The sequence below is a fragment of the Callionymus lyra genome, chromosome 15, assembly GCF_982586985.1.
Source record: "Callionymus lyra chromosome 15, fCalLyr1.hap1.1, whole genome shotgun sequence".
In the NCBI taxonomy this organism is placed as follows: Eukaryota; Metazoa; Chordata; class Actinopteri; order Syngnathiformes; family Callionymidae; genus Callionymus; species Callionymus lyra.
In genome coordinates this window covers 1746227-1771966 of record NC_141832.1, presented here as the reverse complement: position 1 = coordinate 1771966, position 25740 = coordinate 1746227, and the positions used below count along the sequence as shown (strand labels likewise).

The window sequence follows — 25740 nt, the reverse complement described above, 5'->3', positions numbered from 1 at the left end:
GGGCGGGGCTTGGATGGCGGCAGCCAATCAGAAAGGGGGAATTGTGGCGGTTTTCCCAACGACACTGTTATTATTATTATTATTATTATATTTTTTATTATCATTATTATTATTAGTCTAAAAATGGGATACAAACATTTGAAAAATGTTTAAAACGTTATTTTAAAAATTAAAGAAAAAAAATAGGAAACGTGACAATGAATCATTTCTTATCTTTAGTTACCTGGATGATCCCGAGATGTTCCCGTTCCAGAGTGGAAAATCTAAACTTACACCACACACTTTAATATTTTGATACTTGCTGAAGCACCAGAGACACAGATGTATAATCAAAACATTTATTGAGACATTTAAAAACCCATTTTCACAGAACAAATCCGTCAGAAAACATGCAAAAACGTAAATGATACAGAAGCCGTTACAAAAGCCGTATAGTTTTTAACGGAATATTAACCATGAACATTTGTAGGCAGAAATAGAAACAAACTGAAGTCACGCTGAACATCGTTGCTCCTGCTTTCAAGGGAACCTGGGCGTCGAACCGAGATCGAATCCTGACGCGTCTTTAGATTTTAATGTGTCTTCCTGGACATTATTGTCAAAACAAGTCGTTTTTCTGTCTCTGACTCTTCATCATCAGCTCGTCTTCCTCAACCATGATTGTGGTTCAAAGACAGATCGAACCGAAACATCGACATCATGTTAGGATTGAGATTAATGTTCAAGTCTTTTGTCAAAACAAAATGATTATAATTCAAAATATTATTCGGTATTTTCCACTCATTGGAGAATTTTTTTATTTCCTCATCAGAAAGTTCAGAAGAAAAACATTTTGTCGCCATGACTCGAGTCTTTTGATTCATGAGTTCTTGAAGGATCTTAAAGAGTCACTGAGTCGGACCCGAGTCACCATGACTCGAGTGTTTTGATTCATGAGTTCTTGAAGGATCTTAAAGAGTCATTGAGTCGGACCCGAGTCACCATGACTCGAGTGTTTTGATTCATGAGTTCTTGAAGGATCTTAAAGAGTCACTGAGTCGGACCCGAGTCACCATGACTCGAGTGTTTTGATTCATGAGTTCTTGAAGGATCTTAAAGAGTCATTGAGTCGGACCCGAGTCACCATGACTCGAGTGTTTTGATTCATGAGTTCTTGAAGGATCTTAAAGAGTCATTGAGTCGGAACCGAGTCACCATGACTCGAGTGTTTTGATTCATGAGTTCTTGAAGGATCTTAAAGAGTCACTGAGTCGGACCCGAGTCACCATGACTCGAGTGTTTTGATTCATGAGTTCTTGAAGGATCTTAAAGAGTCATTGAGTCGGACCCGAGTCACCATGACTCGAGTCTTTTGATTCATGAGTTCTTGAAGGATCTTAAAGAGTCACTGAGTCGGACCCGAGTCACCATGACTCGAGTCTTTTGATTCATGAGTTCTTGAAGGTTCTTAAAGAGTCATTGAGTCGGACCCGAGTCACCATGACTCGAGTGTTTTGATTCATGAGTTCTTGAAGGTTCTTAAAGAGTCATTGAGTCGGACCCGAGTCACCATGACTCGAGTGTTTTGATTCATGAGTTCTTGAAGGTTCTTAAAGAGTCATTGAGTCGGACCCGAGTCACCATGACTCGAGTGTTTTGATTCATGAGTTCTTGAAGGATCTTAAAGAGTCACTGAGTCGGACCCGAGTCACCATGACTCGAGTGTTTTGATTCATGAGTTCTTGAAGGATCTTAAAGAGTCATTGAGTCGGACCCGAGTCACCATGACTCGAGTGTTTTGATTCATGAGTTCTTGAAGGTTCTTAAAGAGTCATTGAGTCGGACCCGAGTCACCATGACTCGAGTGTTTTGATTCATGAGTTCTTGAAGGATCTTAAAGAGTCACTGAGTCGGACCCGAGTCACCATGACTCGAGTGTTTTGATTCATGAGTTCTTGAAGGATCTTAAAGAGTCATTGAGTCGGACCCGAGTCACCATGACTCGAGTCTTTTGATTCATGAGTCCTTGAAGGATCTTAAAGAGTCACTGAGTCGGACCCGAGTCACCATGACTCGAGTCTTTTGATTCATGAGTTCTTGAAGGATCTTAAAGAGTCACTGAGTCGGACCCGAGTCACCATGACTCGAGTCTTTTGATTCATGAGTTCTTGAAGGTTCTTAAAGAGTCATTGAGTCGGACCCGAGTCACCATGACTCGAGTGTTTTGATTCATGAGTTCTTGAAGGTTCTTAAAGAGTCATTGAGTCGGACCCGAGTCACCATGACTCGAGTGTTTTGATTCATGAGTTCTTGAAGGATCTTAAAGAGTCACTGAGTCGGACCCGAGTCACCATGACTCGAGTGTTTTGATTCATGAGTTCTTGAAGGTTCTTAAAGAGTCACTGAGTCGGACCCGAGTCACCATGACTCGAGTGTTTTGATTCATGAGTTCTTGAAGGATCTTAAAGAGTCACTGAGTCGGACCCGAGTCACCATGACTCGAGTGTTTTGATTCATGAGTTCTTGAAGGATCTTAAAGAGTCATTGAGTCGGACCCGAGTCACCATGACTCGAGTGTTTTGATTCATGAGTTCTTGAAGGTTCTTAAAGAGTCACTGAGTCGGACCCGAGTCACCATGACTCGAGTGTTTTGATTCATGAGTTCTTGAAGGATCTTAAAGAGTCATTGAGTCGGACCCGAGTCACCATGACTCGAGTGTTTTGATTCATGAGTTCTTGAAGGATCTTAAAGAGTCACTGAGTCGGACCCGAGTCACCATGACTCGAGTCTTTTGATTCATGAGTTCTTGAAGGATCTTAATGAGTCACTGAGTCGGACCCGAGTCACCATGACTCAAGTGTTTTGTTTCATGAGTTCTTGAAGGATCTAAAAGAGTCATTGAGTCGGACCCGAGTCACCATGACTCGAGTGTTTTGATTCATGAGTTCTTGAAGGTTCTTAAAGAGTCACTGAGTCGGACCCGAGTCACCATGACTCGAGTGTTTTGTTTCATGAGTTCTTGAAGGATCTAAAAGAGTCACTGAGTCGGACCCGAGTCACCATGACTCGAGTGTTTTGATTCATGAGTTCTTGAAGGTTCTTAAAGAGTCACTGAGTCGGACCCGAGTCACCATGACTCGAGTGTTTTGATTCATGAGTTCTTGAAGGATCTTAAAGAGTCACTGAGTCGGACCCGAGTCACCATGACTCGAGTGTTTTGATTCATGAGTTCTTGAAGGTTCTTAAAGAGTCACTGAGTCGGACCCGAGTCACCATGACTCAAGTGTTTTGATTCATGAGTTCTTGAAGGATCTTAAAGAGTCACTGAGTCGGACCCGAGTCACCATGACTCGAGTGTTTTGATTCATGAGTTCTTGAAGGTTCTTAAAGAGTCATTGAGTCGGACCCGAGTCACCATGACTCGAGTGTTTTGATTCATGAGTTCTTGAAGGATCTTAAAGAGTCACTGAGTCGGACCCGAGTCACCATGACTCGAGTGTTTTGATTCATGAGTTCTTGAAGGATCTTAAAGAGTCACTGAGTCGGACCCGAGTCACCATGACTCGAGTGTTTTGATTCATGAGTTCTTGAAGGATCTTAAAGAGTCATTGAGTCGGACCCGAGTCACCATGACTCGAGTGTTTTGACTCATGAGTTCTTGAAGGATCTTAAAGAGTCACTGAGTCGGACCCGAGTCACCATGACTCGAGTGTTTTGATTCATGAGTTCTTGAAGGATCTTAAAGAGTCACTGAGTCGGACCCGAGTCACCATGACTCGAGTGTTTTGATTCATGAGTTCTTGAAGGATCTTAAAGAGTCACTGAGTCGGACCCGAGTCACCATGACTCGAGTGTTTTGATTCATGAGTTCTTGAAGGATCTTAAAGAGTCATTGAGTCGGACCCGAGTCACCATGACTCGAGTGTTTTGATTCATGAGTTCTTGAAGGATCTTAAAGAGTCATTGAGTCGGACCCGAGTCACCATGACTCGAGTGTTTTGATTCATGAGTTCTTGAAGGATCTTAAAGAGTCATTGAGTCGGACCCGAGTCACCATGACTCGAGTGTTTTGATTCATGAGTTCTTGAAGGATCTTAAAGAGTCATTGAGTCGGACCCGAGTCACCATGACTCGAGTGTTTTGATTCATGAGTTCTTGAAGGATCTTAAAGAGTCATTGAGTCGGACCCGAGTCACCATGACTCGAGTCTTTTGATTCATGAGTTCTTGAAGGATCTTAAAGAGTCATTGAGTCGGACCCGAGTCACCATGACTCGAGTGTTTTGATTCATGAGTTCTTGAAGGATCTTAAAGAGTCACTGAGTCGGACCCGAGTCACCATGACTCGTTTTTGATTCATGAGTTCTTGAAGGTTCTTAAAGAGTCACTGAGTCGGACCCGAGTGAGTCGTTCAGGATCCGGACGGACGTCGTGGTAATACTGACCGAAGCGGGACACACTCTCTCTAGCGGTCTCCCAGGTTCTGCTTCTGTAGGCTGAGGGACGTGAAGCTGGCCAGCAGGTCCGTCACCTCGTCCACCTGGAGGAAGATCTCATCAGTCGCCGCGGCGGAGGCCGAGGGTCGAAGGTCGAGGGTCGAAGGTCGTGACTCACCTGCTCTTTGGTGCGCGTTCGCTGCAGCTGCGTGGAAATGTGCTCCAGCCGCTCCTTGGCTTCGCTCTGACCCATCTGGTTCAGGTACTCCCTCAACATCTGGATGATCTGCAGGGAAACATCTGGACTTCATCACGGGTTCTCAAGAGTGTCTTGAAGGACGGCGATGTCTGCGACTGTATAAGCATCTTCTGCGGCTCGTCTGAGGTCGGGTCGTGGGGGCAACATCTAAGACAAAGAGGTCCAGACTTTCCCAGGTGACGACAGGCTGAAGTTGGACTCATAGGATCTCCAACATGTCCCAGGATGCACCTTGACAGTCTCCTCGACTAGTCACATGACATGTTTCACTTGTTTACATTAACATCATGTATTTAAAGAACATCGACTAGAACTTGCAAACTCAACGTTTCATAAGAGCTTCCGTCCGGTCTGATACTGCTTTGCCGCCCAGCCAACCCGTCACAGATGTCGATGACTTTTAAGGACATAGACGTAGAATTTAAATACCAATCCGTCGTCACTGAATAGAGCAGTTTGCAGAAAGGCATCATGGGAGTTCAGGCACCATAAGTAAGGGGGGGTGCGGTGATAAGCTCCTCCCACTAAGTCATTTTACCTTCAGTACAAATAAATCATCGGTTGTTGTAGGCGAGGGACCGTCATGGTCTACTTGAGTCCCTCCCGGTGGACTGAGCTCCTCACAGAACCACGACCCACCTGCTTGACTTCTCCTCGGAGCGTTTCCAAGCTGCGCGAGTTTCCTTCCTGCAGGATGTTGAGCTTGGAGCGCGCGAGGTGCAGCGGCGTCCTTCCTGCCCGGTCCAGAGCGTCCACTCGAGAACCTGCTCACGAGACGGAGAACAGGTCACGACACGGGGTCGTTCAGGGGCGCACATCTTGACGTTGAATCAATTACATGTAGTTGAACAAGTGAGTCACAGGTTTGAAAATAGAATGAATTAAAAATCAACAATAAACGAGGGTTGGGTCTCACCTCCTCTCAGCAGGGTGGTGATCACAGGCACATGGTTGGTACAGGCCGCTGCAGAGATGACAAAAACACATCGAGAATGAGACGTTTTTGTAGAAACTGTAAGGAAATGACAACTTTACTGTAATCAATCATCTAGATTTAACACACATTTCAAATAGTCACTTGATTAACTGATTTAATTCATATTAAATAATCCTATTCTTGCATTGCATTCACTGACTGCAACACAAGGCCGAGGTCAGAAAGCCTCACACACACAGAAAGATTAAACAATCCCAGACTCCAGGAAGTCTGGACACCTGTTAGAGAACTCACACTGAAAGACACAACAGTCCAGTAAGTTGCTGGGAACAAACTCTCTCTCGAAGAAAGAAAACAACTTCGGTAAGTTTCCACTACGATCACGTGCGACGGCCATCTTAGAATCAAGTGTTTACAGTTACTGACCAATCCTACATTCACATTTGACTAGAGGCGTTAACCTGAATATTCTACTATAAAGATCCACCATTTTGTCTGATCTTTGCGTTCTGGCATTCGAAGACGTCTGCGATAGATCTCTCTGCTTGCTAGCGCCCGTGTTCACGTAAGTTTGTCTCCGACTTCTGCATAATTCACTAAAATAATCATTTTTCTTAAACTCATCCATGTGTCTGTCCTTCATTCCACCACCACGTACGAGGCTGAGGAGGGGTCGGTTCATCGGAACACAAAATCCCAACAACTTGGTGCCGTGACCCGGATCAACTGCTTGGAAGGCGGCTATGCTGACCATTATACCACTAAATCCCAACAAAACGAACGAGTCACGCAGGTTTGAAGGTCTCACCCAGATGGAGGGGGGTGTTGCCCAGACTGTCCCTCTGGTTCGGGTCAGCACCGTAGCTCAGCAGGAGTTGCACTAAAGGAAGGAGATAAGATTCCCACCGGGTCAGGGTTGGATCACCTTCAGTTCAACTCAGTTTATTTCTCACGAAACCCACCGATGCTCTCGTTGCCGTTGCAGGAGGAGAAGTGAAGCGCCGTCCGTCCTTTGTCGTCGGCGGCGCACGGGTCAGTGTCGTCCTGCAGGAGCTTCCGCACTGAAGGACGAGGAGAAGAACGTTAAAGACATGCATTCCATCTCATAAATATGAATGTAGATTTGAACGTTTTTATGAATACTTGCAGGGGTTCAATCATTCTTTACTTGTTGCTTGTGGTGTTTTTGTAATTGTAAAATAAAATAATTATTAAATTATTTATCTTTCCTATTATTATTTCCATTTTAATTTATCCATTTTTTTTAGAACTTCAGTTTAAGTTCAATTCAAGACTTTTTAATTTTTAATTATTCAATTTTAGACAAACTTGTCAATCAACCAAAATGGACACAAGAAAACTCCATATAATTTGTTTAGAGACAAGTTTACCCGAGTATTTTTGTTTCTAAACAAAGAATAAAATCCAATGTGATGCACAAACACACACACACACACACACACACACACACACACACTTCCTGGTACAATTTCAAGCATTCAAAAAATGTTGGTTGAACAGACGATTGTTATTGATTTTACACTTTAGTGTAAATGTTTTTAGGTTTATCAATCTTTATTTAGATTTTTTATTTTTACTATACTTTTTATATATAAACGTTACAAATATCTAAAGATTTGAGATATTCTTTTTAGATTTAATGCCTTCTAAGATTTCTTTTAAAAATATTTAATCATATGTGTTTGTTAAAAAGAGAAAAAAGGTCATGGCTGTGCAAATGTACACACGATTGTAATAGAATATATAATAAAAACAGACACCTGTGTCTATGTCGTTGCCGTTTGCTGCTTCTCTGAGTCTTCGAACAGCTGTGGGAACAGAAAAGAAGATTAAAACACATCCAGAGACGCTACCAAGTATTTGCGAATGAATCCAATATTTATTAATATAAACTATATGAAAACTTGCATAAACTCATGTTATGAAGATGTTTTTAATGACAGAAACAAACAACCAAAGGTTCTGTTCATATTTTTAACTCAGTTTTCTTTTAAATAACGCGCAAAGTTTATGTTTTTCTTTCTGCGTTGTAAATTCCTATATTGCGTTTATATTATTATTTAACTATTTATTGTAATTTATAATCATAAAACTTTTGTTCCTTAACATTTTCCCCCATTTTTTAGAAAATGTAAAAAATACAAAAGTACCTTGTTCAAAAAAGGTTAATCTGCAGCTAACATGTTGTTAATATTAATATTAATAAAAACAAAAACATCATGGGTTTGTAGGAACCGTTTTAAGATGACTCCACTATATTTATAATAATAATAATATAAATATATATATTATTCAAACATTAAGGGAATTTAAGTTGTCAGAGAGAAGGATTCACCTCATATTGAAACATTACACACGTTCAACTCAATTGTGATGACAACATAAACACAACCAGAAACAATAACAACAACATAAACACAACCAGAAACAATAACAACAACATAAACACAACATGAACACAACCAGAAACAATAACAACAACATAAACACAACATAAACAATAACAACAACATAAACACAACATAAACAATAACAACAACATAAACACAACATAAACAATAACAACAACATAAACGCAACATAAACAATAACAACAACATAAACACAACATAAACAATAACAACAACATAAACACAACATAAACAATAACAACAACATAAACACAACATAAACAATAACAACAACATAAACACAACATAAACAATAACAACAACATAAACACAACATAAACAATAACAACAACATAAACGCAACATAAACAATAACAACAACATAAACGCAACATAAACAATAACAACAACATAAACACAACATGAACACAACCAGAAACAATAACAACAACATAAACACAACATAAACAATAACAACAACATAAACACAACATAAACAATAACAACAACATAAACACAACATAAACAATAACAACAACATAAACACAACATAAACAATAACAACAACATAAACACAACATAAACAATAACAACAACATAAACGCAACATAAACAATAACAACAACATAAACGCAACATAAACAATAACAACAACATAAACACAACATAAACAATAACAACAACATAAACCATAACAACAACATAAACAATAACAACAACATAAACACAACCATAAACAATAACAACACCATAAACACAACATAAACAATAACTACAACATAAACACAACATAAACAATAACAACAACATAAACACAACATAAACAACAACATAAACACAACATAAACAACAACATAAACAACACAAACACTCACCATAGACGTCCTTCCCTACTGGACCGAGGTTCCGCGAGGCTCGCTGGTGTCGCCGGGCTCTGGTCCCGGACACCTTCCCCAGCCTGCTCGCCCCTCCACCGCCTCCCACCACGTCCGCTCGCCCGGGCTCCCACAGCAGGTGCAGGACCCGCAGCTCCTGGTCCTCCCGGTGCCGCCCCAGCACCAGCCTGCCCTCCCCGGTGCCGCTCAGCCCGAACCCGAGCGCGGCGGCCCCGGCGTCCCTCAGCTCCTCCGAGCCGCCCTGCCTGGACGCGCCTCCCTCCGAGCCGGACGGGTCGTCGTCCGCCGCTGCGATGGGACTCCAGGCGTCCATGAGTTCACCGACATGCGGAGGTTTTACAGCCGAAACACTCGCTTCTCCGCCCCGCAGACGGACGTCGGAGGAGGCGCCTGAACTTGTGATCTCCAGCCCGGGTTCGGTGCCATAACACACCGCTCGCCGCCGCTACAAGCCTCCCATCGCCGCCTCCTTCCTCCTTCCTCTTCTGGACGCGATTTAAACGGACTTTACTGGACGTTTCCCGTCACGGAACCAAGATGTCGCCACACTTCCTATCTCCGAGATCTGCCCCCAGTAAGAGTCACGCCCATTGTGCGGGAACAGCTGTGGCGCCGGTGCGACCAATCGCAGCGCGCCTTGTTGGCACGCTGTGGTCCAATAGGATCCGAGAAGACAGGCCACAACCCGGAAGTCTTCGGGGCACACAAGCAGTGCGCATGCGTGGAGCCTGTCAGTAGTACACAGATCGTGTAGCATCTTTGTTTACTTCATTTCTCTATTATTTAACAAATACACGTATCGTAGGACAGAAAATACGCGATGACTTAAGTTTATAATTTATCTACAAAACATTAAGTTTCATCAACATTTTTTAGTTATTATTAATTTCTTGTTTTTGAAAAGTTATATAAAAACACTCTGTTGCTCCATGCGAATAGTTTTCTAGAAGTATATCAAGTATCTGAGGTTAAATTTGCCAAAAGAATATGACTAGACTCAGATGAAAAACTTAAATCATAAAAAAAACCTGACTTTGTGCAAATATACCTGTAAGTATTGATGCTGCAAAGAGTAGTAACGACAAATATTGATTGACATTTATCTTTTGTTCGCTCACTTTGCAAATTTTGTAAATTGATAAAAATAAACTATTGTTTATATTTTTTAAAGCATTCTTTTTATAGCAAAATAATTAAATAAAATAGCATTTTTTCCACAACTCAAGCTTTTGCATAACATCAAATCTTTTTTTATGTATTTAAAAACGATTTATTTCAAACGTAAGACAGTTTTTACAAAAGTTTCATTAAGGCAACATAACAAATGTGCAGTGATTATAACGTATACATCGTAGCAGCCATAATAAAATACTTTAAAAAATATATATGTTCAGCGCGATGACAGTAAAAGGCCTTTTCGTGGAATGAAATGTTAAAGTTTCATGTGAACGTTTCACAACCACAGAGCAAACGTCGACTGCGTGACATAACAACGAAAAGAGGTCTTTGGTTGTGAAGCAGATCGTAAACATCGAGCTTAACGTCAAAAATATTCTTGATACAAAATCCGTATAAAAGTCAGACGCGGATAAATGATCTTGTGTCACATTTAGAGGTAGAAAGATCACAGCTTCAGTCCTCGCGTCACTCGTGTCTTTCTCTGACGCGGTCGTCGCTGTTAAAGTGCTGCTGCGTCAACTCCTGCGGCGCCACCTTGCTGCAGGTATCCATGGCGACAGGACAGCGGAGGGCGGCGGTGCGTGAGGGCCATACGGAAGCACGTCTCTGGAAAACACAATTCAAAGTCACTTCTGGACGTAATATAAGTATCTAGAGGTGTTGGAAGATATCCACACTTCAACTTATATTTGATTCCATCAGTTATATTATGGTTAATGTATACATTTGTTCATTTTTGTGATGCAATTAAACTTCCAGCCTCTAGATGGCAACAGTTATTATATCCTCCACAGTTAAAGGAAGAATGATGACTGAGTACGAGAGGATACAGGGATAAATGAGGACCAAAATATACAGGAATGCCTGAGGACGAGAGGATACAGGGATGACTGAGGACGAGAGGATACAGTGATGACTGAGGACAAGAGGATACAGTGATGACTGAGGACCAGAGTATACAGCGGTGACTGAGGACTAGAGGATACAGCGGTGACTGAGGACTAGAGAATACAGCGATGAATGAGGACGAGAGGATACAGTGAGTCCAGCAGCTTTTAAAGCTGATGTTTGTACATATTTTGGTTTGAAAACAAATGAAAGTAGTTACGACTTCGTCAAGATTCATGTGGTCTGTAAATACTACAACACCAGAGTCAAGTACTGTACAATACTACACATATATACTTGTTACTACACTATCACAACACCAGAGTCAAGTACTGGACAATACTACACATATATACTTGTTACTACACTATCATAACTCCAGAGTCAAGTACTCAATACTACACATATATACTTGTTACTACACTATCACAACACCAGAGTCAAGTACTGGACAATACTACGCATATATACTTGTTACTACACTATCATAACTCCAGAGTCAAGTACTCAATACTACACATATATACTTGTTACTACACTATCATAACTCCAGAGTCAAGTACTCAATACTACAGTATCACTACACATCATGACACGTATCAACACACTCTTGACAACAACACACCTGCATGGAAGTCTCTGAGGTCCGTCTGGAAACAATGCTCCAAGAATCTTCTCAGCGGTTGGACGTGAGACACGGGTCGGTCCCACTCGGTCAGGAAGTCTTCCACCATGTGATGGACAGCTGAGGGTCGAGGTAGAGGCCAACCGTGTGGGCGGAGCTTCATCTCTTTCTCTGGAGATAAGATATGAAAGTATATCAGTGACATCTTCATATTGAAACTTTGTACTTTATTACTGAAAGGTTTTTTCTTTAATAATTTGATCATTTTTTTTAATAATTGAATTCAGTTTTGTTTATAAAGCTTGAATTTCTTAATAAATATATATATATATATGAAAACAATAAGGATATCATTATATATTAAGAAATAAATAAATAAAAATGGAATATTATCTAATAAATAAATGAATACATTTATTTTTACACATAGAGTTTGATATTTTAACTTAAAAAAATAAATTAAATTAAATCATAATATCAAACTATGTGTAAAGAAATGTATTTATTTATTTTTTCGTTTAAATAAAAAAATAAATTATTCAATAAGAAAAACAATTAAATCTTTGAAAACAGAAAATTATTAAAATATAATTGTTAAAAACTATAATAAAATGCTTAGAAAATCAACAAAATTTCAATTAAAAAAAAACTTTTGAAATGTTAAATTCCCTCAACATGATGATGTCACCGACAGAACAGTGACATCATCACAGACTCACCCGTAGGAAGCGTCTCATAGAAGTACAGAACCGGGTGAAGGAAGTTCGATTTCCAGGCTTTGGTCCAGTCCATCACGGCCCGATTGCTCCCGAGGAAATCGATGTTTTTCTTCCCGTACTGCATCACCAGAACCAGCAGACCCTGGCCCGACACCTGGTGGCCCGACAGCGAGGAGAGCTGAGCCAGAGCCTGCAGGGGGAACTCCTCCAGGTACTCCACGTGCGTCCTTCACCCCAGAAGAAGAAACGTCGCGAGAAGATAAGACGATCGATCAGACGATGGAGAGCTCACCCTCGCAGCAGCACCACGTCCCCCAGCACCTCGAACATCTGGTACGGTCCGGACGCCTCGCCGACCCGCTTCAGGATCCAGGCCTGCAGCTGCGTGACGGTCAGCGGCGTGGACGGCCAGAGCACGCCGTGGTGACGGCGCTCCAGCACGCGGTGGACGGCGCGAGCTGCCGGAGCATCGCAAGAGATTTAAACCGGTTCTGAACGTAGAAGATCAGATGATGTGAGACATGATGCAGCTGCAGGACTGAGTTCACTGAGAGGGAGTGAGACCTAAAACAAGACCTTAATGAGTTGTTTATTGAGATAGAAAGTGACTTTATTTGACTTTTTTTGTGTCGAGTCCATAAGTTTCTTATTGTTAATATGAGGAATTATTTAAAAAAAACGACTTTCATATACATTGCACTACTTTTACACTCGTACAAGGTAACAATACTGTCGTCTTTCTATTGTATTTTTAACGGGTTGCCAAGCAACGACATTTCCTAGCCAGTTGTTCACTGTTTTTCTGTGCAATGACAAGAAAAAAGTCTAAAGAAATGCATCATTTAAGTTGAATTAATCTGATCAGAATCAGAAATATTTATTGCCAGTATTGTCATACAGTGTAAAATAGATAAAATATAATATAATAAGAATGAGTGGCTTGTAAATTAAAGATTCAATAATTAAGTTAATAATAAAAACAATTAAAATAACTGGACTCAACGTCTCTTTTTAAAGTTCTTGAAGTTGATCCTCTTGGTTTGATTGGTCATGTCTGAGTCCTTCCAAGACAACTGTGCTGGAGTCAAGGGTCACCTGACGACTAGAATCACCTGAGTAGCGGAACCCGTGAATGAAACCGCCGGCAGACTTCCGGTAGTCCTGGGCGTGAGCGGCGGTTCCCAGGATGAACAGCCCGGGCGTGTCCTGACCCTCCCACCAGGGCGTGACCCGAGGCAGACGTCCTCGTGTCTTCGGACTGTTGGGCGGGCAGGCGGAGCTGCGGAGCATTTCCAAGAGAGCGGGTCAGCGCCGGCGCCGTTGGGTCGGAGGCCTCGGCCCACGTACCGCTCGAAGATGCTGAAGTTGAAGCGGAAGCCGAGGCAGCGGATGACGCGGTCGTACGGCTTCCTCATGGAGAAGTTGTCCACGTGGTAGACGGGCAGCTCCTCCGGGCTCACAGCCGAGCCGTTGGTTCTCTCCGGGTCGTCCAGGAACTTCCGCAGCGTCACGTACAGCTTCTGGTCTTTCCTGCGGCGCCTCTTCCCGCCCGGGTCTCGGCGCCGGGTGATGGCGATGCTCTCCAGACGGGTCTCCAGCAGCCCGTTCTGGGACTTCAGCTGGTACGTGTCGATCAGCTCGTTGTTCACGGCCCTGGAGGAAAAATATTCAAGTATATTTCAAGTATTTGAAGTCATGGTTCTCCCAAAACTGAACCCTGGAGAAGAGTGAAGTATCTCTTCATCCCTCGTGGTGAACCTTCTCTACCTGAGGTCTCCGACGTAGTGCGTCTGCCAGGCCAGCCGGACCGGACTGCGACTGGCCATGTGGACCAGGCCGGCGCTGCCCATGATGCTCTGGGCCGTTTCGAAGGCCGAGTTCCCCATCCCGAGGATCAGAACCGCCTGGTTCTTGTAGTCGTCCGGGTTGGTGGAGATGGACTCGTACCCCTCCACCAGGTCCGACCCGACGAACTGCACCTCCTGAGGAACCCACAGCCCGGTGGCCACCAGCAGAACTCTTGAGAGAAGAGACGGACTTCAGAGACTCTCTTTGCCAAGGGTGAAGGATCAGAACCAGCACCTGCATCTGTAGTCCGCGGCGTGTTGATCGGTGAGGACGTAGCTCCGGTTGCCCGCGGTCTGCGCCGCCCTGATCCGCCCGACGTCCACCCCGTACCGGACCTTCAGCGCCAGCTGGGTGGCGAACATGGACAGGTAGAGCGGGTAGGCGTCCGCCGGAGGGTAGAACTCGGAGCTGACCCTCTGGAACAGGAGGTCGGCGCGGTCGCTCAGCAGGGAGTTCCAGTCGTGGCGCAGGTTGAACTCCCGGTTCCGTCGACCCGTGTGGATCTTGTTGATGCTGATGAGCTTCCGGTGCCGCGGGTACCTGGACGCACGGGACGGGTCGTGAAAGAGTCGCACACACAGCTCATAAACGTCAACACAATCGCCAGCTACCACCCACCTTACTTAGGGCGCCAACAAGACAGTGAACTCCCATGATGCCTTTAAACACACTGCTCTATGTAGTGGAGACGGATTGGTCGCTACAGTACTGTATTTAAATTATATGTTACTATGTCAAAAATGATCGACCGCTGTGATTGGTTGGCTGGGCGGCAAAGCATTAATGTTTTGAACTCATAACACAGGAGTCGTCGAGATTACACGAAGATACCAAACCACCAGACCCGGGCCCGGTACATGAAGTACATGAAGTACATGAAGTACTCGAGACATGGAAACCTGGTGTGGACGTACTTGTTGAAGAAGCTGCCGGGTCCAGAGTTCCTCTCCAGGATGATGTAGTCCCGCCTCGCCCTGGACAGGAAGTGACCCATCTGGAGACCAGCCGGTCCAGCGCCGAGAACGCAGTAGTCATGGCGACGGGTGTCGTCGCCGGGCGGCGAGCTGGAGACCAGGTCGGCGAGGAAGAGGAGGATGAAGGTGGGAAGGCTTGACCCCATTGACCTGCGGAGAAACATTCCAGAAGGATGTTGGTCTAGAACCCGTTCAACTTTTATAATGACCTCATGGAGACGTTTACCTGGAGTGACGTCGGCACAGGAGTCAATCTGAAATACGTAAAATAATGTTTTAAATCTTTCAGCGAGAGTTTTGAAGGTTTCTGTATTGAAGTACTTCAGTGCCGTCAGAGTATTGAACGCTTGAATTTGTTTTTTCAAATATTTAAAAGGTTGAAATAATTTAAATTAGTCAATATTTGTTCTATTTTAATTTCAATTATTCAATATTTTTTAATTCAGAGCCTTTTAAATTCAATATAAAAAAAAACACAAGTCAAAACCAAACGCACACGTAGTTTTAAATGTCAACGGATTATAAAAATGTGTGAACTTTCCGACAGGTTTGAAGGTGATTTGCAGTTTTATTTCTGTTCAACTTCTTCTCAAGAGGTTTCAAACAAGATCGTCTCTGTTAGTTAAGTATTTGTGTTAATGTATGTCAAATATAAACATTTCCACTCGTCTGAACTCCTTCACAATTTCAAATAAATGGTTAAAAAGAAAGATTATAAACTTAAAACAGTCTCAATTGATGTTTTCATTGTTTTCTGATCACGAAAAGAGAAAACATTGGGATTAATTAGAAGAAATTGCATTTTTTCACAGAACAAACATTAAAAAAGAGAGTCAGTCTCACCAAATATGAGATGATTCTTCAAAAGTTCTGGAGCAGGTTTCGAACCCGTGACTCCAAAAGACGAGACGTCACTTAAGTCACTGAGATAAACAGAGTGGGCGGAGCTTCAACAACTTATAGCGAAGGATCAGATCATCAGAAACAAACTATCGTTTCTGTTCAAATCCTTTGATCAGAATCTACTGATGGATCGTCAGATGTCCTTTAACATGTTTAAACTCCACACGTTAAAACAAAAGTTGATATTTTGTCATGAAAATACCTAAAGTGATGCAGCAGTGATGACGTCACCTGATGGTTAAAGTATGATCCAGTGACTCTGAGCTCGTTTGCTTTGGTCTGGTGTCTCTGTTATGATGGATTATATTGAATTTAAAACACTTCGAATCAAAAGATATTGAATAATTGAAATTAAAATATAAGAAATATTGAATAATTGAAATTAAAATATAAGAAATATTGAATAATTGAAATTAAAATATAAGAAATATTGAATAATTGAAATATATTCAACCTTTCAATGGAGCTCGATCATCAAGCCCGTCGACTCTTCTCTGTGTTGTGTTCTGGTGTTTGGATCGCGACAATTCAAAGAAGTCGTCTTTTTTCAACCGTTTATTTTAGTTTAAGTCAAAAACACATGTATGACCTGCAGGAGCTCTGCTCTTAAAGTGACAGTACAACACAACACCTTCAAGAAACATCTGAAGACACTTTTATTCGTGTTTTCCTTTATTTTCTGGAACTCCTGTGTTGTTCTCAGTATTATCTTGAACTTTTAAGTATATATTTTATTGAATATTGTTTTAATTGTTTAAGCGCTTTGTGACCCTGGTCTGTCATAGTAAGTAAGTAATATTTATTTATATAGCGCTTTTGAGACCAGGGTCACAAAGCGCTTAAACAATCAAAACAATACTCAAAAAAGTACATACTTTAAAGATCAAGATAATACTGAGAACAACACAGGAGTTCGAGAAATTCAAGGAAAAGCCTGAACAAATAGAAACGTCTTAAGATGTTTCTTAAAGGAGTCAGTAGACTATATGTAATAGCGCTATACAAATATAATTTACTTACTTACAATACAAATGAAACAAAATACAATGGATTTGGTGTAATTTCAGCTGGTAATTTAACACCTGGTTACACTCAGCCCTCCTGAAATTCACCCAAATCCATTCAGGACCTATAATGTTTTTTTGTTTGTTTTACATATAATCTATTCTGCACCTTCACAATTGTTCACCAAAGTTAGACCTGGTCCACTTTATCAACTAAACTCAATTTCAAGGTTCAGGGAATATAGAGGTCGATCAAGTCTCATTTACCCTTGAGATTCATTTACATAACACACCCGTATGGCTCTGAATGAATCGGTCCAATAGACTCTCTGTAAAAAGAGTAACATTTGAAGAAAAACAAGTATATAAATCAGTTTACAATACTGAGAGTATTATTCAAACATGAGCTCAAAAGAAACAGCTTCTAACCAAACTACTAAACCAACCTCCCGGTCCGGGTCTGACCCGGTCATCGACTTCAGTAGGTTGTTGTAAGTCGACTGCAGACGAACCATCAACCAACAGAGCAACAATACTCTCGTCCACTGGAGTAACAATACTCTCGTCCACTGGAGCAACAATACTCTCGTCCACTGGAGCAACAATACTCTCGTCCACTGGAGTAACAATACTCTCGTCCACTGGAGCAACAATACTCTCGTCCACTGGAGCAACAATACTCTCGTCCACTGGAGTAACAATACTCTCGTCCACTGGAGTAACAATACTCTCGTCCACTGGAGCAACAATACTCTCGTCCACTGGAGCAACAATACTCTCGTCCACTGGAGTAACAATACTCTCGTCCACTGGAGCAACCATACTCTCGTCCACTGGAGTAACAATACTCTCGTCCACTGGAGTAACAATACTCTCGTCCACTGGAGCAACAATACTCTCGTCCACTGGAGCAACAATACTCTCGTCCACTGGAGTAACAATACTCTCGTCCACTGGAGCAACAATACTCTCGTCCACTGGAGCAACAATACTCTCGTCCACTGGAGCAACAATACTCTCGTCCACTGGAGTAACAATACTCTCGTCCACTGGAGCAACAATACTCTCGTCCACTGGAGTAACAATACTCTCGTCCACTGGAGTAACAATACTCTCGTCCACTGGAGCAACAATACTCTCGTCCACTGGAGCAACAATACTCTCGTCCACTGGAGCAACAATATTCTCGTCCACTGGAGCAACAATACTCTCGTCCACTGGAGTAACAATACTATCGTCCACTGGAGCAACAATACTCTCGTCCACTGGAGTAACAATACTCTCGTCCAGTGGAGCAACAATACTCTCGTCCACTGGAGCAACAATACTCTCGTCCACTGGAGCAACAATACTCTCGTCCACTGGAGCAACAATACTCTCGTCCAGTGGAGCAACAATACTCTCGTCCACTGGAGCAACAATACTCTCGTCCACTGGAGCAACAATACTCTCGTCCACTGGAGCAACAATACTCTCGTCCAGTGGAGCAACAATACTCTCGTCCACTGGAGCAACAATACTCTCGTCCACTGGAGCAACAATACTCTCGTCCACTGGAGTAACAATACTATCGTCCACTGGAGCAACAATACTCTCGTCCACTGGAGTAACAATACTCTCGTCCACTGGAGCAACAATACTCTCGTCCACTGGAGTAACAATACTATCGACCACTGGAGCAACAATACTCTCGTCCACTGGAGTAACAATACTCTCGTCCACTGGAGCAACAATACTCTCGTCCACTGGAGCAACAATACTCTCGTCCACTGGAGCAACAATACTCTCGTCCACTGGAGTAACAATACTCTCGTCCACTGGAGCAACAATACTCTCGTCCACTGGAGTAACAATACTCTCGTCCACTGGAGCAACAATACTCTCGTCCACTGGAGTAACAATACTCTCGTCCACTGGAGTAACAATACTCTCGTCCACTGGAGCAACAATACTCTCGTCCACTGGAGCAACAATACTCTCGTCCACTGGAGTAACAATACTCTCGTCCACTGGAGCAACAATACTCTCGTCCACTGGAGCAACAATACTCTCGTCCACTGGAGCAACAATACTCTCGTCCACTGGAGCAACAATACTCTCGTCCACTGGAGTAACAATACTCTCGTCCACTGGAGCAACAATACTCTCGTCCACTGGAGTAACAATACTCTCGTCCACTGGAGCAACAATACTCTCGTCCACTGGAGCAACAATACTCTCGTCCACTGGAGCAACAATACTCTCGTCCACTGGAGTAACAATACTCTCGTCCACTGGAGCAACAATACTCTCGTCCACTGGAGTAACAATACTCTCGTCCACTGGAGCAACAATACTCTCGTCCACTGGAGTAACAATACTCTCGTCCACTGGAGTAACAATACTCTCGTCCACTGGAGCAACAATACTCTCGTCCACTGGAGCAACAATACTCTCGTCCACTGGAGTAACAATACTCTCGTCCACTGGAGCAACAATACTCTCGTCCACTGGAGCAACAATACTCTCGTCCACTGGAGCAACAATACTCTCGTCCACTGGAGCAACAATACTCTCGTCCACTGGAGTAACAATACTCTCGTCCACTGGAGCAACAATACTCTTGTCCACTGGAGTAACAATACTCTCGTCCACTGGAGCAACAATACTCTCGTCCACTGGAGCAACAATACTCTCGTCCACTGGAGCAACAATACTCTCGTCCACTGGAGCAACAATACTCTCGTCCACTGGAGCAACAATACTCTCGTCCACTGGAGTAACAATACTCTCGTCCACTGGAGCAACAATACTCTCGTCCACTGGAGCAACAATACTATTGTCCACTGGAGTAACAATACTCTCGTCCACTGGAGTAACAATACTCTCGTCCACTGGAGTAACAATACTCTCGTCCACTGGAGTAACAATACTCTCGTCCACTGGAGCAACAATACTCTCGTCCACTGGAGCAACAATACTCTCGTCCACTGGAGTAACAACAGATGGAACCTGAGATTCTCCGGCTGAGTAGGAACATCTGAGGAATAGACTTGAGTCCTAACTTGATCATCATAGACTTTCTGAATACTATCAACTGTAGTCTCTCTCCTCCTCCTGGTCAACATCCTCCACATCCAACATCAGTCGCTAAATGATAAACATCAAAGTTTTCATCCTGGTCCATGAGATTGGAGTCGACCTCCAAAGATTTCTGTGCGCCACTCTTGTGCGCCCCTTCATATTCTGAAGCCTGTAAACATGAATACTGGGATGAACACTCACAACAGTATTCAGTCCATCTTCCAACTTTCTCTAGCCTTGTTCCCCCAGCATCAAATCAGTACATTTGGCTCGTCTATCGTACTGTCTTAAGCTCTACTGGGGACCTCAGTTTTTTGTAAATGAACCCCCTCCTCCGTGTTATTTTAAGTGCATTCACACAGGATAAGCGATGTCTGTAAAATAATAATTTTTACTGACATTACCTAGAGATACAGACGTAAAAAGCAATCACTGAAAGAGAAAGTTAGTGTAACAAAGCTTTCTTCGTTTAGAGAAGATAAAGTGGACAAGCGTTTATTTTCGTACGTTTCTCAACTTGTGCAGACGCTCAACAGCGAGAGCGTTGCCCAGCACATAAATTTGCCCCAACATTATTCTTACAGAAGAGACACAGTCTGTTACAGTAGTGTTACTGAGTGTATTTGTGTGGGAAACAACGAGGCTGGAACTTAGTTTGTATCTGTGCAGCGCGCATGTCTTCTCTGCGCTTGATGATCTACTGACTCCTTCAAGAAACATCTGTGTTTGATGATCTACTGACTCCTTCAAGAAACATCTGTGTTTGATGATCTACTGACTCCTTCAAGAAACATCTGTGTTTGATGATCTACTGACTCCTTCAAGAAACATCTGTGTTTGATGATCTACTGACTCCTTCAAGAAACATCTGTGTTTGATGATCTACTGACTCCTTCAAGAAACATCTGTGTTTGATGATCTACTGACTCCTTCAAGAAACATCTGTGTTTGATGATCTACTGACTCCTTCAAGAAACATCTGTGTTTGATGATCTACTGACTCCTTCAAGAAACATCTGTGTTTGATGATCTACTGACTCCTTCAAGAAACATGTGTGTTTGATGATCTACTGACTCCTTTAAGAAACATCTGTGTTTGATGATCTACTGACTCCTTCAAGAAACATCTGTGTTTGATGATCTACTGACTCCTTCAAGAAACATCTGTGTTTGATGATCTACTGACTCCTTCAAGAAACATGTGTGTTTGATGATCTACTGACTCCTTTAAGAAACATCTGTGTTTGATGATCTACTGACTCCTTCAAGAAACATCTGTGTTTGATGATCTACTGACTCCTTCAAGAAACATCTGTGTTTGATGATCTACTGACTCCTTCAAGAAACATCTGTGTTTGATGATCTACTGACTCCTTCAAGAAACATCTGTGTTTGATGATCTACTGACTCCTTCAAGAAACATCTTAAGACGGTTTTCTTCAGGCTTTTCCTTGATTTTCTGGAACTCCTGTTGTGTTATCAGTTTTATCTTGACCTTTAAAATATATACTTTATTGAATATTGTTTTGATTGTTTAAGCGCTTTGTGACCCTGGTCTGGAAAAGATCTATACAAAAAAGAATTACTTACTTACTTAGGTCATGTGGAACACACCCCCGACAACAACGAACTGCATCTACTTCCTTTTCAACCTCTTCAAAATAAAACAGCGGAAGTAAATATGAATACAATGGCGAGGGCCTAGAAGTCCGTTACAGTGACATATATGCAGCATTTAGAATTACAAACACAGACATGCAGATTCACACAGGACTAGTTTTATCACCCGACGTCTGTGTTTGGTGAATTACAGTCGGTAATTTGCGGCAGAATTATTACACTATAAATCACAGACATTCCCACGGGATTAAAACTCAGACATTCTCCATAATTATTACAAATTACCAGCGGTCCTAGAGTAATACTTCGGGTGAATAGGGCTTGAGCCAGGTGGTGTTCAGATGAATTCTGGGCCATTTCCATCGCATCTTTCAAATCAGAGCAGAGACTTGGCATATTGATCATAATCCCTATTCACCCGGGATAAGTATTACCTGGGGACCTCTGGTCATTTGTAATAATTACAGAGAATGTCTGAGTTTTAATCCCGTGCGAAAGTGCCATCGTTGGGATTTGTAATGTAATAATTCAAATGACTGTAATTCACCAAACACAGACGTCGGTGATAATACTATTCCAGTGTGAATCCGCATGTCTGTGTTTGTAATTGTGAAAGCTGCACATACGCCACTGTAACGCATTTCTAGACACTCGCCATTGTGTTAATATTTACTTACGCCGTTTAATTTTGGAGGGTTGAAAAGGACGTAGATGGAGTTCGTTGTTGTTGGGGGTGTTCCACATGACCAAAGTAAAGAAGACGTGCGCGCTGCACAGCTACAAACTAAGTTCCAGCCTCGTCGTTTCCCACACAAATACACTCGGTTACACTATTGTAACAAACTGTGTCCCTTCTGTAAGAATCATTTTTAGGGCAAATTTAAGTGCAGCTCTCGCTGTTGAGCGTCTGCACAAGTTGAGAAACGAAAGAAAATAAACGCTCGTCCACTTTATCTTCTCTAAACGAAGAACGCTTGGTTACACTAACTTTCTCGTTAAGTTATTTCTCTCCTTTTTACACCTGTGTCTCTAGGTAATGTCAGTAACAAGTACTATATTACAGACGTCCCTTATCCTGTGTCAATGCACTTAAAATGACCCGGAGTCTCATGAATGGTTGAGTTATAGGCAAACGTGAGTGAATCTGTTCTGGCCGACGCTGTTTTTCTCGAAGAGGAAGCGCTCTGAGCGTATTCCTCAAGGTACGATTGAACCGTTCACTTCCACCATCACCCATTGGATGGTATGGGGTTGTGTGAGATTGTGCTACACCTGCCGACCTGAGGAGTTCTGAAATCCTGATCTGTATGAATTCTCCTTGGAAATCCATAGACACAAAAAATGTTATACCAAAGTTTCTTGGCCACTTGCGTTGCCGTCTGGTTGGCACAAGGAAATGCATGAGCTACTTTTGTGAAGTGTTCGGCGACCAGTAAAACATCCAAAGACCCTTTTTCACTGTCCTCTGCAGACCAGAAGTCCAAAGAAACTGATTCCATTGGAGTGGAAGTTCTGACACTTTCAAGAGGATCTCTGACAACATCTGACATACGTACGAATGTTACTCTCCATATCTGGCCAGTAAAAACCGTTGTCTCGCGAGCCAAATGGTGCGATCCTGTCCTTGGTGACCCGCCAAGTTACGTTAAGTTAAGTTAAGTCCTGACAACCATTTTTTTCTTCAGACTCTTAGGAAACACGTATTGAAACCTCTTTAGTTTCCAAAACAGGATCTCTTGTCACTCTGTACAAAATGCCATCTTTGACAGTGAGTCTTTCCCACTGTTTGAACAACTTCAGAGACAGATCTGTCGCTCGTAGGTGGACGGTTTCCAGCAACAACGAAGGCCAATACTCCCGCCATGCAAGAGTCCTCCTGCTGGCCGGACTGTAATTCCTGAACTGAGTTCTGGTAGCGTGTCCTGACCACCGGAACGTTGTTGAACTTGTCAAGTTAAACGTTAGATTCAGCTGTTACTTCCCGATCAGAACAAACCTGACAGAGGGCACTGACCTCAGCAACGTGAAGGGATGGTCCATATTTCTGTAGGTTCTCAATTTGATCGGTTTCAGTCTGACAACTGACTCTGAACACGTCTTGGACAGAATCCTCCGCGACTCCATCAGCCTCTTGTAAAAGAACGGAATATGGTTCACTTAAAAGTCTCTTCCCAAGGGTTTTTGAGGAATGGATCGCGGCTCAGTGCGTCTGCAACTACCTTGACCTGACAAGGCAAACGTTTCAACTCAAAGCAGTGATTAAACCTCCCATGCATCTAGTCTAGGCTCTGTTAGAAGGAAGGTAAGTGTGTTATTATCAGTCCATACTGTGACACTCCTGCCTCTCAGCCAGTGGCTGAACTTCTCACATACACTCCACTTCAAAGCCATAAACTCCAAACTACTCACTGGATACTTTCTTTGGGACGAACTCAGTGTTTTACTAGTGAACGCTACAGGTCTGGCTCTGGATTCCTCTTTCGGCCCTTGAGAGAGAACAGCACCTGAGCCATCAGGAGACGCATCAACTGACAGGATGAAAGGCTCGTGGAAGTCTGGATGGTCAAGAACAACACACTCCAACAACATGGCTCTGAGCTTCTCAAATGCTTCTCCACATTCAATCGACCAATCTGCAGTAGTCGGCTTTTGAAATGTACCCTGAAGGTTCCGAGGGCGTACATCCATCGTCCTCCAACCTTCATCTTCGCGATGACCTCCACCTTTCCAGGGTCGACCGAAACACCCTCAGCGTCCACCACATGTCCAAGAAATCCATCTTGTCTTCTCAGGAAGTGACACTTCTTTGGTGCAAGTTTCCTGTTATTCTCCCTCAGTCTTTGGAACCATTTCTAACCAAAGTCTTCTGACGACACAAAGACCAAAAAAGTTATCGAGATACAAGATCTTTGTGAAATTAGTGTCCAATCATCATAGAACCCATTCAACCAACTATTAAAATGACCTCATGGAAAAGTTTACCTGTAGTAAAGTGACGTCAGCACAGGAGTACATCTGAAATATGTCAAATAATGTTTTAAAATCTTTCATCTTTGACTCAAAACTACCAAAGAAGATGGTTTTCAATCATGAGACGAGAAATATAGAAACTTAAAATCATCGCAATAGGTGGCATTAAAGGAGTATTTTTGACTTTAGAGAAGCTCCGCAGAAACAGCGGCTCTCCTCGCTCTCCTGATCCGACGTCATGGCACCGAGTGCGGCACACGCTCGCCGCCAGCTCCCGCCAACAGATGCGACCCAACAACCCGGTTCTTGGGCTCGTTTACCTTCTAGGAGGGCGGCTCTGCGCCTCAGCGAGTGTCGGGACGGATCCCCGCCATGACTGGATCCATTTAAGATGATCTTCGCAGGAGAAAAGCGAGACTTTTTTCTTTCCTCCAGAGCGGCGGTGGAATGCTGGGCGATGACGTCAGCGGGCGGAGCTAATGCTAACGTGTGATGCTAAAGATGAAGAATATAAAAATACTTTACAAATGTTTTGTTTTTGTTTAGTTTTGAAGGTTCCTGTATATGGAAGTACATCAGTGCCATCAGAATATTGAATTTGTTTCTTCAAATATTGGAAGGTTGAAATAATTTAAATTATTCAATATTTGTTTTATTTTAATTTCAATGATTCAATATTTAAAAAAATCAAACAGACAAAACCAAACGAGTACCGAGTCACTGGATCATACATAAACGATCAGGTGACAACATCCTTTTGGCTCAGAAAAAAGGGAAATCATTGGGATTTATTTAGAAGAAATTGCATTTTTTCACAGAACAAACGTTATAAAGAATCTCACCAGACATGAGATCATTCTAGAACATGACGTCATTAAAATGCTTCGAATTAAAAAATATTGAATAATTGAAATTAAAATATTACAAATATTAAATAATTGAAATTAAAATATTATAAATATTGATAATTGAAATTAAAATATAACAAATATTGATAATTGAAATTAAAATATTACCAATATTGAATAA

At 42.5% G+C, this 25740-nt stretch overlaps 2 protein-coding genes across 3 annotated transcripts; both read right to left on the bottom strand.

The window, feature by feature from the left end:
* Positions 1-4199: 4199 nt before the first annotated feature.
* On the bottom strand, positions 4200-9478 carry ankrd54 (ankyrin repeat domain 54). Its single transcript, XM_087809404.1, has 8 exons — positions 8898-9478; positions 7393-7440; positions 6574-6672; positions 6420-6491; positions 5591-5638; positions 5314-5438; positions 4594-4701; positions 4200-4519 (listed from the first exon to the last, which is right to left on the bottom strand). Exons 1-8 carry the CDS (start codon positions 9229-9231, stop codon positions 4445-4447), a joined length of 909 nt encoding a protein of 302 aa, XP_087665530.1. The 5' UTR covers positions 9232-9478; the 3' UTR covers positions 4200-4444.
* A 549-nt stretch (positions 9479-10027) lies between these two features.
* Positions 10028-25162, bottom strand: foxred2 (FAD-dependent oxidoreductase domain containing 2). 2 transcript variants are annotated; one of them, XM_087808975.1, is made up of 11 exons: positions 25032-25162; positions 15378-15405; positions 15092-15301; positions 14412-14717; positions 14097-14348; positions 13677-13982; positions 13442-13608; positions 12622-12787; positions 12330-12556; positions 11611-11781; positions 10028-10703 (listed from the first exon to the last, which is right to left on the bottom strand). In XM_087808975.1, the coding sequence occupies exons 3-11, from the start codon at positions 15295-15297 to the stop codon at positions 10597-10599; spliced, it is 1908 nt and encodes a 635-aa protein (XP_087665101.1). In that variant the 5' UTR covers positions 15298-15301; positions 15378-15405; positions 25032-25162; the 3' UTR covers positions 10028-10596. The 2 variants fall into 2 exon arrangements, with proteins under 2 accessions (XP_087665101.1, XP_087665102.1); XM_087808976.1 differs by lacking the exon at positions 15378-15405.
* Positions 25163-25740: the final 578 nt, after the last annotated feature.